At 53.0% G+C, this 16,373-nt stretch overlaps 1 protein-coding gene across 6 annotated transcripts; it reads left to right on the forward strand.

The window, feature by feature from the left end:
• Positions 1–981: 981 nt before the first annotated feature.
• FANCE (FA complementation group E) lies at positions 982–15,384 on the forward strand. Of its 6 annotated transcripts, none has more exons than XM_037884983.2 (12): positions 982–1,098; positions 4,894–5,127; positions 5,784–6,456; positions 7,209–7,253; positions 8,017–8,076; positions 8,237–8,380; positions 10,886–11,009; positions 11,482–11,557; positions 12,105–12,171; positions 12,826–12,951; positions 13,810–13,910; positions 14,182–15,384. In XM_037884983.2, the coding sequence occupies exons 2-12, from the start codon at positions 4,904–4,906 to the stop codon at positions 14,183–14,185; spliced, it is 1,644 nt and encodes a 547-aa protein (XP_037740911.1). In that variant the 5' UTR covers positions 982–1,098; positions 4,894–4,903; the 3' UTR covers positions 14,186–15,384. The 6 variants fall into 6 exon arrangements, 3 of the variants coding, with proteins under 3 accessions (XP_037740911.1, XP_037740909.1, XP_037740910.1); XM_037884981.2 differs by lacking the exon at positions 982–1,098 and adding an exon at positions 2,294–2,741; XR_006286851.1 differs by lacking the exons at positions 982–1,098; positions 14,182–15,384 and adding an exon at positions 2,473–2,741 and having other exon boundaries at positions 12,109–12,171.
• Positions 15,385–16,373: the final 989 nt, after the last annotated feature.

Consider the following 16,373-nt stretch of genomic DNA (forward strand, 5'->3'; position numbering starts at 1 on the left):
TTTGAGCATAAGGGCCTAATCACATCAGCCACACTATCAGACGCTCGTTCACCTGCACATCTACCAATGTGATATATGCCATCATGTGCCAGCAATGCCCCTCTGCCATGTACATTGGTCAAACTGGACAGTCTCTACGTAAAAGAATAAACAGACACAAATCAGATGTCAAGAATTATAACATTCATAAACCAGTCGGAGAACACTTCAATCTCTCTGGTCACGCGATTACAGACATGAAAGTTGCTATATTACAACAAAAAAACTTCAAATCCAGACTCCAGCGAGAAACTGTTGAATTGGAATTCATTTGCAAATTGGATACAATTAACTTAGGCTTGAATAGAGCCTGGGAGTGGCTAAATCATTATGCAAGGTAACCTATTTCCCCTTGTTTTTTCCTAGCCCCCCCCGACATTCTTGTTAAACCCTGGATTTGTGCTGGAAATGAGCCACCTTGATTATCATACACATTGTAAGGAGAGTGGTCACTTTAGATAAGCTATTACCAGCAGGAGAGTGGGGTGGGAGGAGGTATTTTTTCATGCTTTTTGTGTATATAAAAAGATCTTCTACACTTTCCACAGTATGCATCCGATGAAGTGAGCTGTAGCTCACGAAAGCTTGTGCTCCAATAAATCGGTTAGTCTCTAAGGTGCCACAAGTACTCCTTTTCTTTTTGCGAATACAGACTAACACGGCTGTTACTCTGAAACCTGTCATTATTTACCCTCTATACCCCAGCCTTAGACCAGTGGTGGCCACAAACAGCACCCCGGCAATCCTCTCTGCCAGAACTCTCAGCCAACCTTCCATGGCCTGTTCGCAGGCCCCAACTCCGCTCTGAGCGATGACGCCAGAGAGCAAACGTTCTTGTTGCTTGCCACAGCTCCCGCTGAAAAAAGAAGGCCGACGCCACACCCCCAAACAAACTACACCACAGCAATATCTTCCAAACCGAAATCCTGCGCCTGCAACGAAAAAGAACTGAGCGAATGTTACAGTGCCACCTGGTGACTTCTGTTATATCAGCAATCGCATTCAGCACATCTGTTCATTTAGTAACACAGGCGAGAAATCAAGCCTGTCATTTAGATGGTAAGCTCTTTGTGGGTAAGGATTGTCTTTTTGTTCCGTTTGTACAGCGCCCAGCACAACGGGGCATAGTCCATGACTGGGGCTGCAAAGTGCGGTAGTGATACAAGTAACACTGGAGTGCTGAATTTGTGACTGCTGGAATAAGGGCGATTTCACACAATTGTGAGTGAGCTTAGAAATGTTTCATTGAAGTGCAGGGGGCCAAATCCTCCCACCAGGGAGCCTTAAAGTCAAAGGTACCTAAACTCACGCACTATGCAGATTACTAGCAGTGCCTGCGATTAGTGGAAGGGAAAGAATTCTAAACATCACCTTTCCTTTTTGGGGGTCTTTGCTGCCTCGCAGTCAGCTTGGACTATTCATTATTCATTTTGCAGCGATGCCCCAAGCCGCCAGTCGAGATCAGTGCTCCAATGGGCTAGGCGCTGGACACATATTAAAACATGTCTCTGGCCCTAGAAAGAGCCTCACGGCTCGGGGGGGGGGGGGGGGGCTCACCGTTACTCCCCTCTCTTTTCCTGCAACACCACACCTGGGGAGTGGGAGAAGAGGACCTGGCTGCTCCCCCACCAGCCCGGGGAGCGGGGAGGTGAAGAGCCTCTGGAGTGGAAAAAAGAGCAGGGGTGAAGCTGGGACAGTGGGAATTGATGTGGGGCCTGGGGTACAAAAAAAACTGGACATCTGGGAAGATCCTGAGCCCATAACACTAGGCAGCTGGGCGTATGCACTGAGCATCCTTACGGATTTCCCAGGCCAGCGGCCTCAACAAAGGGACGATTCTGAGAAAACCTGAACGGGCTGCAATGGGGGGGTAAATAATTGCTGCATGGGGAGAGGGACTGATGTGGAGTTAGGGGGGGCCACGGACTGAACGGATTATAATATGGGGGTTGGGGAGAGGCTGGAAGCGCCGTCTCATCAGGAGGCAGCTGGGGCCAGACTGGCCTTACTATAAATTTGGGTGAATTCAAGCTGGCTAAGTCCGTGTGCGGTGGGGGGGGGACGTTCAAAAATCAAGCGACCCACCCAAAAAACACAATAGCAACACCCAAAAGGTCTCAATATTTGGGGGGGGGGGAGGGGAGATGAGATTGCAGGCTCTGATTCTGGGTGGGCCATATTCCCCCCTCCCCACCCTTCCCGCCTGCCCCTGAAACCCCTTGATCTTAAAAGCCCTGCTCCCATGATGTTACGCCGGCAAGCAAAGCTTTTGTGTCCTCGCCTGGCATTTCCGCAAATGATGGGGAAGTGATTGTGGGGAGCGGGGGGGCCGGGGTCTGCGTGTTGGGGGCATGGGATGTTTTTGGGGGGGGGGGGGTGCGGCGGAGGGACGCTGCTCCTTTAAGGTGTGGAAGGAAAAGACTGGGCCTGTGAACCAGGAAGTGGAACATGCTGCCCCAGTGGGAGCTGGGCCCTGACAGATGGAGGCCCTGCAGAGCCGGTGCTGAAGCTGATTTTGCTTCCAAGGCCCCCGGTAGCCGGGGGGGCGGGAAATCAAGCCCCTGGCAGCTACCCCCAGCGGGCTGCAGCTTCTCTCTGGGGCCTCCCCGGCCTGCTGCACGAAGGAGTCACACGCAGGCTGCTCAGTCCAGAGCCAGTGGCCTGATGTTCAGCGCTATAACGGAGGCTAGTAGGAGCCACAGGTACGCGGCGCCTTACTGCCCTGGTGGGGCTCACCCTTCGCAGGCTCCTGGCCCCCTGTCGGGAGGCGGATCTGTCTTGCGTACCCCCAGCTTCGCCTCGCTGAAAAACGGCTTGCTTACAAAACCAGGCGAGCGTGTCACGGCCGCTGGTACGGAGCAAGGGCTGGCTGTCTCCGGTTCGCCATGTAATTATAAAATAAATCGACTGGACGATAAATGTTGCGCTTACATTTCAGCATACAGCATATCGAGCGGCATACACGAGTCGCGGTCTGTGTGAAATGTTCGTCTGTACTGACTGCGCTAGTGCTTTTTATGTAGCCTGTTGTAAAACTAGGCCAATATCTCGCTGTGTTGATGTCCCCCCCCGGAAGAGCTCTGCGTACCCCGGGGGTACACGTACCCCAGCTTGAGAATCGCTGCCGTACAGAATCAGGCCGCTTCTGTGGCGGAGCCTAGCTCTGGATTTAGAGCTGCAGATTGAACGTTTTGGCCTGAGGTTTCCCCCTTGGGCGTAGTCCGGGCTAGGATTTGGAAGGGGCTGGCGAATATGTGTACAAGGGACTGTGCCTTTAGCATGCATAACGCAGGCTGAGATGGCTGTTCTTAGCTGCTAACACGATAGCCTGCACCTTTCAAATCCAAAGCCTGATGTGCGCTCTGTCTCCCCCAGTTCCATTTTGCAACCATGGGGGCGGGGATAAAAATGGTCACTCTACGGTCTTAAATCGTGACTGTAATCTCTCCCAGACATACAGGGCTGTGCCCCACCCCGCTGATCTCTTTAGAGTTATGCTGGGTGAATTTGAATGGCCGTGCTGGAGAGCTGACGTCTCATTTGTGGGCTGTCAGGACAGCACCCATCTCCCTGTTCCATTCGTGGGCTGTCAGGACAGCACCCATCCTCCCTGTTTCACCTCCAGAGCTGGGGGCTCTGTGGTGTCCACAGCTATGGCACCTGCACCGCCCAAGAGTCCTGAGAGTTTAGAGGCTTCCCTGGGGGCCTGGGAGCTCCCGCAGAAGCCATTCCCAGCACATTTTCCCCTCCTGTCCTCTGTGCGCACCACAGCAGCGTGGTCTAGTGGGTGGAACAAGGCGGATGTGGATTTGGGTGACCTGGTTTCTATGTATTTTTAAAACCCTGCGATCAAGGCCTCTACAGATTTTGTGGGTGCATTTCTGGATTCTTATTTGTAAAGCAAACAACCCACTTGGCCCCAAATGTGGCCCTACAGGTGGAATATTTTTGTTATGCATTAGATGTTCCCTGTGCCGTGTTTGCAATGTGAAGGTTGCCTCTAGGCTCTGGTAACGACCCTGCTTGACCGTGGGTGCCATGCCCAGCAGCTCCCTGCCCCTACCTCCAAGCCAGTGTGGAAAACAGCCGTCCAGGGCTCTATGGAGTTGACTGTCTGCTGTAGCGTTGTGTGCCAGGCACCCGGTCGGGCATAGCTCTTCAGCAGTGTCTTGGGGGTAGCTGAGGGGCAGGGGGGTGCTGTGAGTGACAAGGGCTGTCTACACAAAATGAATTTGCTCTTCCACCTTTTGTGTTAGCTTGTGAGCTGCTGCTGCTCCTCTCCCTTGTGTCACGGCTACAGGAAGTCACTGAGCCAAATGCCGTGGCTGGATTTTAAAAGGGGCCGTGTGATTTTATGACCAATAATAGTTCGGGGACCTAGGAGAAGGCTAATCCAATCAGTGCTCCAGGGCAGAAGCCAACTGCCCCAGGTCAGGAAGGAATTCCTGCCCTTCCCCATGCAGCGTTCTGCAATAGGCTAAGTCTCTCGTGAGATGTTTTCACCCTGCTCTGAAGCTTTTCTGGGAGATGGGAGATCTTACTAGGCAGACCAGTGGTCTCCTCTATCTCCTGGGGTATCTTACTGTCTCAGCTGGTACATGGAACGAGACAGGATGATTGGATCCACTGTGACAGGAGATGGGGCACTGGGCTAGACAACCCAGTGGTCTGGTCTGGATGCTGGGTACCACACTAGATGCACTAATTGTCTCCTAGGCAGCCCTTTTATGGCCTGAACCAACGTATGCCAAATCCTATTTCCCCCTCACCTCTCCTGGCTGCTCGGGGGGGTTTATTGCATTGCCGGGGGGGCCTTGGAATGTGCCCTACCCACACTGGGTGTGTCCTCTGCAGGGCCGATGCGATGGAAGCTCCCCCAGCGCCCTGGCTGCAGAGGTTTGACAAGCCTTCCCGTCTCCTCCTCCACACGCTGACGACCGGGCCGTGCGGGGCACTGGCTGCCTTCCGAGCCCTCCAGCGCAGCCGGGCCTGCGACGAGCCAGGGCAGGCATTCCACTGGCAAATCTTCACTGAGACCTTATGTGCTGAAGAGCCCGTGCTGCGGGGGCCCGAGCAGACCCTCACCCTGTGAGTCACTTACGTTGTCTATTTAGAAAACTTGCAATAACGTCTCCGTCCGGCAGTTGTTTCGGCTCTTTAAGGGCTAGATCCTTCACGGTGCTGATTGCCCTGAATTCCCATTAAAGCCGGTGGGAGATGAGGCAGCTCCGCATCATACAGGACCAGCCCTGGAGTGCCAAACCTCTTGCTCGTTACTGCACTGGGAGCGTGGGTTGAGTAAAGAGGGCAGGCTTGGCCCTGGGTGCGGAGAAGAAGCAACGTACTGGTCTGTGTATTAATAATGCTTTGCACACACGCGTCTGCATAACTAACCGCTGCAGCGCCCGCGGGGGGCAGGGGGGGCTCCCTGTGTCACGCGGGGAAAGGTGAGGCGGACAGACGGAAAGTGCCCAGTTCCAGAGCAGGGCCGTCGTGTGGTCAGAACGTTTGTGTGGTCAGAACGTTGGGCATCTTTCGGGCCCAGAGTGGGCTCAGACCAGATCCGGTTTTCTATAACCGCTATCTCTGACCCTGTCATGGCCCATCTCTGCTCCTCTGCCTGCTCCTTTCTCCCCCAGCAGACGGTGGCAGCACCCGGGGCCTGGCCCTTTCCCTGGAGCAGATCTACAAGTGAATTCCTTTCATTCCTCCTTTTTTTCCTCCCCCTTCTGCCCCCTGCTCAGGAGACCAATACTGCTGCTGCTTCCTGTGATGTGCCAGAGAAATCTCCTCTCCCTGCTGCACATGGTGCAGGGCAGCATGCCGAAGGACTGCCTCAGCCAGCTGCTTCAGGCCACCCGCAAAGATCCCAGCCCAGACCTCTGGGTGCGGGCCCTGCGGGATCTACTTCAGAGGGGGCTGAGAGAAGAGAGGAGCTGTTGGACTCCACTTCCGCTGACAGACACGTGCCAGCAGCAGCTTAAAACGCTGTGCCAGAAGTTCGTGGGTGGCACTGGGAGCAAACCGGACTTGGAAAGGAAACGGAGCTGGTTCATCCAGGAGCATCCAGGCCCTGAACTCTGGCTTGCTGGGGATGCGACTGACTCTGCATCTCGGCTTAGGAAACGCAAGCAAGTGGCTGAGGAAAGTCTGGACCCCGAGGGGGAGCGGCAGAGGAAAAGGTCCCGGTTGGAAGAGGAGGAGTTAGGCCTGGAACCTCTGGCAGGATGCGCCTTTGTGAAAGGAGCTGGTGCGGGGGAGGAGGAGATCGGTATAGAGGCGTCTCGATGTGGGTCCATTCGGAGCCAAACCAGGGGTGCCAATGAAAATGCCCAGCCCGACGCCGTCATGGAGACAAGAGAGGCCAGTCAGGGTTCCCAGTGGGACGCAGCAGCAAAAGTCCCTGATTTTATGCAGGTACCAGCTAGTGTTTGGGTTCCTTCTAAGTGAGTTATCTCCCGTGCAAGTACAGAACGCAGAACCCCGCCTTTCCAACAGCCAAAGCGGGCTGACCACTCGAGCTCCCCGTTCTCCCCTGTCCATGCCTCACCTGGTGACGCTGTATCCCCTTCCCCTATGAACAGCAGACACTTGTCCTGTACCGTAAAGGCTACCAGAATTGGGCTTTGTGGAGCGACACGGGCAGGAGTGGGGCCTAGAGCCGTGGGCCTGCTCTCTGGGAATAAACCGTGTAAGTGTGAAAGGGATAATCTTGTAACTCCAGTTTCTCAGCCATTTTTTTTTAGCAGCTGGCTCGCTTTCCAGAGATCACTGCTACTAATGGCTGCCTTTAAGTGGAATAATGACTACCGTGGGTATACCTCCTCCCACCCACAGATCCCAAAGGGCTCTGCTGACTGATTGCAAACGACGTGCGGCATATTTAGGGGTCCTGCTGCCCACTACCGAAATGCAGCTGCTTCTGGGATGAAGCACAGCAGCCCTTTAACAGCGCACAGCAACGTAACACAACAGTTCAGAACAGGCGAATGAAGGAAATGGCCCAGAGCACTGAGATTTGATTCTCTGCTTTCCCATGTCCCATCCCAGAAACCAAAGGGGAAGTAAAATGGGCTGGGGAATTATCTGGGTGGCTTTGGAAATTGTGTCTCCCTCCCAGAGGTTTTGTTCTTTCTAGGCTTTAACTATTTTTAAAATGTTTTTCCCAGGTGCATGTGCCTAGACTTAAGATGCTGCTGGAGATGGAGTCAAATGTAAGTATTTGCATCTGCATTTCCACTAGGAGCGCTTAGTCTAAACCTGCTTGCACCAGGGGCTCCAGAAGGGGAATGCATTTGATCCAAGGAGACAGGCTTTGCAGGAAGAGGTGGAGGGAGTGACCTGTACTGGGAAAAAGACAGTCCTGCTGCTGCGTCCTCCAGGTTCACACGCTAACAGCTGTGTCCAAACTGGACTACCTATTCAGTATCACTGGACAGTTGATACAACGCCAGTGCAGATCCCCTCTCTGAAAGTGGATGCTCAGAGGAAGGCATTAAGCCCCCATAATACACAGTGTTCTCCTCTCTATACAGCTGGGGAAACTGAGGCATAAAAAGACTAAGCAGTTAGCTCAAGATTACGCAGCGAGTCAGTGGCAGAGGTGGGAACAGAAGCTGGGAGCGGAGGCATTCAATCCTGTGTTGTAACCACTAGGCTATACTGCCTCAGTACTATCCTTCTCACGGCAGGAATATGTCTTGCTGCCCCACAGCAGTTACCTGATTAACTCCTGACACCTGAGAATTGATTCCCTTTGTAAGTGTTCATCTGGGCTGATGTCACTGCAGATGCTGCTCTTCTTCCTATGCATGAAGTTGGACAACTCTTGGCTTTGCTGTGCCCTGAACTCTGACCCTGGGTCTGCCCAACCATCTGCATTCAGCAGCAGAAAATGGTTTCCTTTGAAACCAACTGGGGGAACAGGGATAGAACCTGTTATTCAAATGGCCCAATTGATCTCCTGCTTCTCTTTAGCAAACGGACGGGACCGCCCCTCCCGAACTGCAGATCCTGAATGAATGCACCCCTGGCCAGGTGAGCGGGCAATGGTAACACAGGGAGGGATGCCGATTGCAGCCCGTTTAAAAATCATCCTGAGGGAACCAGCCTCTAATCCCTCTCCTCGTTCTTCAGCGCTTGGGAAACGTCCCGCTGCCGTCTGTAACGCTTGTACGGCCTCTCTCCCCTCTTCCAGCTGGAGGGACTGTGCTCGTTGCTCCAGCTCTCGGAGTGCCCGGAACGCAGCCTCGTGCAGTTCTGCACCTGGCTGCTGGCTCTCGTGCCCGAGGTCAGCTACACTCACGCAGCGATTCTGACGGAGCAGCTCTTCCTCCAGCGGGTAGGTACCGACGGCCCACGCCTGGGGTGCGGAGCTGGCAGAAGGCCCCCAGAGACAGCGTCCTCCCGGATCCATTCTCCTGATTGATAGAGCCACCTTATGGGGAGAGAAGGGGTTGAACGTTGTGTTTCATGCTGGGGAATCCCGGGAGACTGAAGTCCTGCCTGTACCCACAGAACAGGTGCAGCACTGGGCAGTGACAGCGCAAACTTTCCACGTCTGGTTCCGTCAACAGGGGTGGGAGAGGACCTCAGGCTCCGTAACCTGTTCAATCCTTGACCGCTCCAACCCTTGAGCCAGCTCCCAAGGCCAGTGCTGATGGGGTTTGTACCGTCTGCACCTGCTTACTAGGAACTGCACTAAAAGGCACCATCTCACTGCTTGTGGGGACGATAACCCCTTTTTGCGACTGCTGCAACCTATAACTCTCTGGTGAACAGTGCTAGCGCTCATCACCAATCCCCTGAGCCACCCAGGCCCACGGTTACAAAGTTATTGAAGGCTGTAACTTAGGGCTGAGTTGTGGTCCTGCTGTTGACAAAACCATCCTGTGGGAACCATTCCTATAAGCCATTTGTTGAATGCTGCAAATTTACACAGCCCTTTGCTAAAGCTTTTAAAACCCTATGGGCCCTGCCCCAGGTGCTTATACTCGGAGACAGAGCTAAGAGCTGGAACCGGAGCTGAGCACAGGGAAAGCATGGACAGTTACTGGTGAGCACAGGAAGGATTCCCAGCAGAAGTGGATTTGAAGCAGGAGGCAGTGAGACAGTCTTTGGAGGATAAGAAGAGGGTAAAGATTTGCAGACATGGGCCCCGATCCTGCCAAGAAGCATGTACATGCTTAACGCTAAGCACATGCATCAGACTCAGCACCTGATAGGCTCTGGGTGAAGAATGGGGAGGAGAGAGAAAGGGACAGAGAGAGCTGAAGAAGTCAAGAAGCTGGGAGGATGGGTTGGAGTGTAAGGAGCAAGAGGGAAGTGAGTGGAGATGGGGACAAGGTCACGTACGGCCTTGGACATGAACCGAGCATGAATATGTTGCAGTAAGAGCTAGAAAGCCAGTGAAAGGAATCACAAAAAAACAGCCATACTGGGTCAGACCAATGGTCCATCTAGCCCAGTATCGTGTCTTCCAACAGTGGCTGGTGCCAGATGCTTGAGTGAATGGAAAGAACAGGGCAATTAGCGAGTGATCCATCCCTTGTCATCCAGTCCCAGCTTCTGGCACTCAGAGGCTTAGGGACACCCAGAGCATGGGGTTGCGTCCCTGACCATCTTGGCTAATAGCCATTGAAGGACCTGTCCTCCATGAACTTATCTAGTTCTTTTTTTAACCCATTTGTACTTTTGGCCATCACAATGTCCCCTGGCAACGAGTTCAGGTTGACCCTGTGTTGTGTGAGGAAATACTTCCTTTTGTTTGTTCTAAACCTGCTGCCTATTCATTTCATTGGGTGACCCCTGGTTCTTGTGTTCTGTGAAGGGGTAAATAACGCTTCCCTAGTCACTTTCTCCACGCCCGTCCTGATTTTATAGCCCTCTCTCATATTGTCTGCGTCAGCTGTCTCTTTTCCAAGCCGAACGGCCCCGGTCTTTTTCATATCTCCTTACACAGAAATTGTTCCATTCCCCTAATCGTTTTTGTTGCCCTGCTCTGTACTTTTTCCAGTTCGAATATCTCTTTTTTGAGAAGCGGCGACCAGAACAGCACGCAGGTATTCAAAATGTGGGTGAACCATGGATCTGTGTAATGGCATTTTGATATTTATTGTTTTCTGACCTCCTAATGATTCCCGACATTCTGTGAGCCTTTTTTGACAGCCGCTGCACGTTGAGTGGATGTTTTCAGGGAACTCTCCCCAACGACTCCAAGATCTTTCTTGAGTGGTAACAGCTCATTTAGACCCCACCCTTTTGTCTGTATAGTTGGGATTATGTTTTCCACTGTGCATTACTTTGCACTTATCAACACTGAATTTCTTTTGCCCTGTCACTCAGTTTTGTGAGATCCCTTTGTAACTCTTTGCAGTCTGCTTTGGAATGAACTATCACTGGTGCAGATGATGTGGTCGGAGGAGGGAATGGGTCTCCGGTAGGGGTGTCAAGCTTGGATCTGAGATCACTGCCCATGGCACTGGCTGGGAGTTGCTCTGTGAGCTCACTGGTTGCTGGCAGTGCCAAAGGGCCTGAGCGGCAGAGAAAGGGACCTCGGCCTGGCTGGAACAGAGTCTCTGCCCTGAGCCCACAATGTCCCCCGACTTCAGAGAATAGAGCAAAACAGCACAGAACAGGTGCTGGTTCCTCCTTAGCTCCCTTCACCTTCAGCAGGGGAGGCTGTGCCGTTTCTAAATGGTATGCACAAGACTTAATAACATTCCCTCCGTAGGCCCCTAACACCTGGGCTTCACTGACCCGCCCAGGGATGGAAAGGGTCCAGGCAACAGGGCCTGCATTTCCATGCTAAGCTGTATTTGTTCTGCAAGCCTCTTCCGTGCCCTAGGTTCTCTCGCTGACCCAGCCGGCCTCCCGTCATCTCATGGCGGCGCTGACCTCGTTCTGCTCCAAGTACGCTCGCCCAGTTTGCTGTGCCTTGATCGCTCCAGCCCTGCGGGCCTCGGGGGCAGGTGAGTGCACAGCTCGTCCTACAGGGAGAAGGGCCCCTCTGAGGCTGGATGTATGTGCTATGCAGCCAACTTGCTCTCACTACACTGGAGAGCTGCGTTACCTGATCTGTGGGTCACCAGTCGTTGTCCGTACGGTCAGAGACCACAGATCTGCTCCTGTTCGCCGTCTCTGTTGCAACCAGCCTGCTAAGTCGCTAAGAGTTAGGGCTCCTCAGTGCACGGGAAAGCCCTGCCAAGCATTGAGTGGCACCTCCTTTTGAAAGTGGTATCAGTTATTCCCTCCATGTGGCCCGGGTTGGGGGGAGCCAGGCTCTCTCCAGCACAGCAGACAAGGCCTTTGCCCTGCAGCAGGTCGAGGAGCCAGGGCTGTGAAGACATGCCCAGTGTGCGGCGGTGGAGCTGACTGTGGGGGCGGGCTGAAGGGGATGGGATGTGACTGCTTGTGGCAAACACTGCCGTCTCGTCCTTGCAGGTCCCGAGGGGACGAAGCTAGTGTGCGAGCTGATAGAGGACAGCCTGGAGCCGGAGTATGTGAGGCTGGTACTCAGGTAAATGCTTACAGCAGGGGAGGAATTTCCACCCACTCTGTGTCCCCTCGCACAGGAATGACTGGGGTGTGATATTGCCCACTGGTTCTTATAGGCACCCCTCCCTCACTACAGGCTGAGGGCCAGGTACCGTCCTGGTCCACACAATCCACTCCATTGCACACATGGGAACTGTGCGGCCAGCATGAGGGCCATGGACCCTGGAGAATTCTGAGGCCAGAGGCGGGCAGGTAGCACCGATCCGTTCCAAATAGTGCCCACAGTTCAGCCGTATCTCTTTCTCAGGCATAGACGACACTAGAAAGGGTTTGCTGGGATAACTAATCCAGCAAACTGCCCCTATAGCAGACACAGCTTCTCCTGGCAAAGTAATTCTCATATCGGTATAGCTGATACCAGATCCTCTAACAAAGTAAGAGGTAAAACTCTGTCTGCGGTGGGGCCTTTTGTCAGTATAGACGTGTCACAACTACTCACACCCCTACCCAACGTTATTATACCGGCCAGATAGTTTCTGGTGTAGCCCTGGCCTTCGTCTCCTCTCCAGCCAGGTCCTGGAGATGCCGTGGTCAGAGGAGCTCATCACTGTTGTGCAGACATTGCTGGGAAGGCAGGTGAGCAAACACATTCTCTCCTGATCTATTTAAATGACGCTTTTGAAATACCTGGGTGTGAATTTAGTTGTGGTGAAAGGTGCCGGCTTGATGGCCTGGAGTCCTCTCTCCCCAGAGCAGGACTCCATCTTGACCCAAGCCACTGCTGTTATTATCCACTGCCCGTGCTACCATGTCTGGGCTGTGCAGCTTGAGATGGAGCATTGTGTGCTGGGACCAGTAGTCTTCATGGGCAGCTCCTCCATATTCTAGATGAGGGCAGCTGCAGTCTGTGTCCCTCCCACGCCGCCTTCAGGCACCTGGCAATGTCCCTGGGTGTTTTGGGTGCCCTGCTGTTAGTGGGTGATGACTGTTCTTTGGTTCAATGTATCCAGAACCTGCAATGAGCCAGTCTGGGACTGTGGGAGGAGGGATAGCTCAGTGGTTTGAGCATTGGCCTGCTAAACCCAGGGTTGTGAGTTCAATCCTTGAGGGGGCCATTTAAGGATCTGGGGCAAAAATTGGGGATTGGCCCTAGCTTTGAGGAGGGGGTTGGACTAGATGACCTCCTGAGGTCCCTTCCAACCCTGATATTCTATGATTCTATGACTTGGTGTCTGAGGTGGCCCTTGTTCCTTGTATTCTCCTTGCTCCGTGTCCACGTTTCTCCTTCAGGTGGAGCTGCCCCCTGAGCTCTTTAACCTCCTGGTCCTGAAACTGTGCCGGCTGGCCCAGGAGTTTGCTAAGTCAATGAATTACACGAAGCTGATGATGGCTGTGCTGACCATATACAGCAGCAATGTGAGTCCAGACTGAGAGCTGAGAGTCCCATGGGGTCTTGCTTTTATGTGCACAGGGCCAAGAGGAAATTGCACAAACACTAGCTCTGCTTAGGGTGTCCATTGCTCCATCTCTTCGGTGAAAGGGATCTCAGGTTAAATACTTTTCAGTTGGACGGGATTTTCTTCTTCACTTCCTGTCTTAACTGTCTGTACACCACACATCTGGAATTCCTGAGTTCCGATCCACCTGGAACTTGGGAAGTGTCACTTAAATCCTGATTGTTCAGAGGAGCTGAGCACCCACAACTCAGCACATCTGGAAAACCAGGCCCAAGACCCAAAATCATTTACCCCTTCTGAACAATGGACTCGGTGGGTTAAGCATCAGGTTTAGAACCGCTACAATGCCTGGAACCCCAGCAAGTAGATACGTTGACTTCTATGCGTGTATTCAGTCTGGGCCTTTTGGCTGAGACCTTTAAAACCGAGCTCCTGCCTGCTGGAGGGGCCTGGGAAGGATATTTTGAAATGTGGCCCCTGCTTTTGGGTGTTGCCATTTTGGGGAGCTCTGCGTCTGACACCAAAGGCCTCCTTTTTTCAGAGGCACTGAGTATTTCTTGAACGGAAAGCTCTGCAGAATGACACCCCCCACAGCTCCAGCAGAAATCAGTGGGCACTGCAGGTGCTCAGCACCTCTGAAAATCAGTCCCAGCGCGTCTCCAGTTGGGCTCCCAAATTCAGGCTATTAACACAGGGTAACACCTAGCTCCATGGAACTCAGTTGTCTATGAGAAAGGAAACAAATCTTACCAGCCACTGTTCCTTTAAATCCAAGCCAGAGTAACCTAAACAGCTTCTTTTCCCTCTTCCTTCACAGATTACTCCAGCCCACCGGAGACATTTGTCCGGTGCTCTGGATCTCAACCACACAGCTCTCCGGAAATCTCTGCAGGCTGCCCTGGAACAAATGGCTCCCAGGTGAAAAAACAAGTCCGTCCCCTACGTTCCACAGGGGTGGGAGAGCTTCATGGCCGTCTGCCCCAGCCGGGAACACCACAGGCCGCCCAGGAGGGCATGTGAGAAGTTCTTCGTGTCGGTGTGATGGAAACGGGTGGGAGATACCCTGAGATGCTGACATTTGCAGGGGTGGAAACTGCACTGAAGTCTTGCTTTAGCTATTACTCCATGTGCAAGTTTCCCTGTCCCTCAGCATTTTCTGATTCCTTCTCTCTCTCTCTCTCCCGCCCAGGTGAAGTTGCCCATGCATAAACATGAGCCATCCCAATGGAACGGAGTGGTACAAATGACTGCCTTCTCAGACTCCAGCCACCAAGGGTCTGTGCAGCTTGAGGAGGACCTTCATACCGCCCGTGACAGTGACAAGCCCCCTCTGGCACAGGAGAAGGACAGCTTCCAGAGCTGGAGTTAGAGCCAGCATAATGGAGCCTCGGAGAACCGGTCAAGTAATGTCAGACTGGTGCCTGCAGAATACACCTGAAACAGAAACATCTGTTGAGTTACTCTAACGGGCAAACCTGGATGCCCCTTCACCTAAAGATTCTGTGTATGGAAAATCCCACAAAGGAAGAACTACAATTCTAGGAGAACTCCCAGTGTAACTCCCCTTATTAATAGCCCACCTGTCCCAGGTACCCCTGCATTCCCACTTGGGCTGTTCTCTTGCATAAAAACCCTTCACACACTGGGGGCTCACTCTGTATTTTTGGATCTCCCAAAGTTGAGGGTTTTCCTGGCTAAGCTAGCTGAGAGTTGAGCGAACCACCTCTCTTTAGACCTAGTGAAACTAGTTTGGATTAAATAACTTCCTCTCTTTGAACTGGACCTTCCTTGTGGTTCAAAGACGGCTCGGCCTTTTAACTTTCCCTGCCTGCGGCTGCCTCCACATTCTCCTTGGAAGTGCCAAAATATCTGATGAGGCCAAACTATGAGCAAATGGCGCGAAAAGTCTTTTCTCATGAAACTTGCAGCCCAGTTTTGAAGGCAGATGGTTTTGATAAACACCCCAGAGATCACAAGCTTATGTGACCTGGAGATGTTATTGGTTATCCCATGAGTACAGTTTATAAAGTGAGCCCTTTACATCTGCTTCTCCCCCCTTCTCCAACGGAATGACATGCTCAGCGGGGCGGGGCCTGCACATGGGGTTCTGAAGTGTCCGTTCCCCCGCTGCCCCCAGAAGAGGGCTTTATCCTGTGTTATCTCAGTAAAGGAGACCACTTGCCTCTGTGTGTCTTCAGGATTCTGTCTTGTCCCTTGCACTCACTCCCTTTGGGTTCATTAAACTTCCCAAGTGCCATTAATTGCTCACGAAAGCATTTGTAGCCGTTGTGTCCATCTAAAACCTGAAGGAAAACACGTGTATTCTTTCGACTTGGGTGCACTGTCTTTTTTACTTTGTCAAAGCAGTACAATAAAACAGATCATTTCATAACCCAGCCGTATTCCTCATGCTGTTCTCTCTGTGTGATACCTCGGGGCCTGAACCTGCCAAAGCCTGAGGAGTCATCCCTGAGCCAGACTGCAGAGACAATTACCATTCAACCCGGGTTCAGCCAATCCGCAGGTGGGGACCCACCCAGGCGATCCCAAGGCAGGTATATAGGCTCCTTAAGGGAAGCAGACTCTGCTTGGTGTCACTACCTGGCCCGGAGCATTCCCCTTTCCAGTAGTTTTAACAGGCTGCCCTTGTTCCTGCTCCTGCTCTAGCCTGAGTCTGTTTCCACACTAGCCAGCCCCTGCTGCAGCCTCAGCTGGCTGCTCCGCGATTGATGGGGCAATGCCCCGAAGAAGTCTTGTGCGTAGCTCAGAAGCTTGTGTCGCTCACCACGAGAAGCTGGTCCAATAAAAGCTATTACCTCACCTGTCTTGTCTCTCTAATATCCTGGGCCCAACACTGCACGACTCTGTCACTTGGTTCATCCTCTGGCTCTCTCTTCTGCCAGGGGCCGGGGCAGGGTTGAGTTAATAAACATAGTCTTGAGACGCTGACCACAGTGCAGTACGGTATGATCTCTATGGACTGACGCACGTCACATAGCAATAGCGATGGGAGTACAAAATCACGGAGCAGCTCCGTCCCTCTCTGCAGAGGACGTGATGGGAAACGGGCCTGTGGGTCTGAGGTTTTGTTAAGCCTTTTCTCCCAAAACATAGACTTCAGATCCATTGTGACTTGACGCTGTCCCTTTAATGCTGCAATTAATGTAGGCAGAGACTGTGTGTTTAAACCAGAGGACCCCAAACTGTGGGGTGTGGCAGGGCCTGAGCCAGCCTGCGTTGGGGGTGGGTTGGGGGCGCCACCCAGACCTGCTCTGCCCCCCAGCTCTGCTCCTGGCCCTGGCCCCTGACAATGGCTTGGCCAGAGCTTCTGGCCCCAGCCACAGCTCCACTCCCGGCCCCAGCCCCAGTCCCGCCCCCCAC

This window comes from Chelonia mydas, chromosome 21 (genome assembly GCF_015237465.2).
Source record: "Chelonia mydas isolate rCheMyd1 chromosome 21, rCheMyd1.pri.v2, whole genome shotgun sequence".
Classification (NCBI taxonomy): domain Eukaryota; kingdom Metazoa; phylum Chordata; order Testudines; family Cheloniidae; genus Chelonia; species Chelonia mydas.

What these genes read in the sequence shown, in the direction of transcription:
- FANCE (XM_037884981.2), top strand. Translation starts at nt 2,488, where the DNA reads ATGCTGCCCCAGTGGGAGCTGGGCCCTGACAGATGGAGGCCCTGCAGA. An exon ending in CCCGAGCAGACCCTCACCCT is followed by an intron (nt 5,128 to 5,783) that starts GTGAGTCACTTA and finishes CCCCCTGCTCAG; the next exon opens with GAGACCAATACTGCTGCTGC. An exon ending in TATGTGAGGCTGGTACTCAG is followed by an intron (nt 11,558 to 12,104) that starts GTAAATGCTTAC and finishes TCTCCTCTCCAG; the next exon opens with CCAGGTCCTGGAGATGCCGT.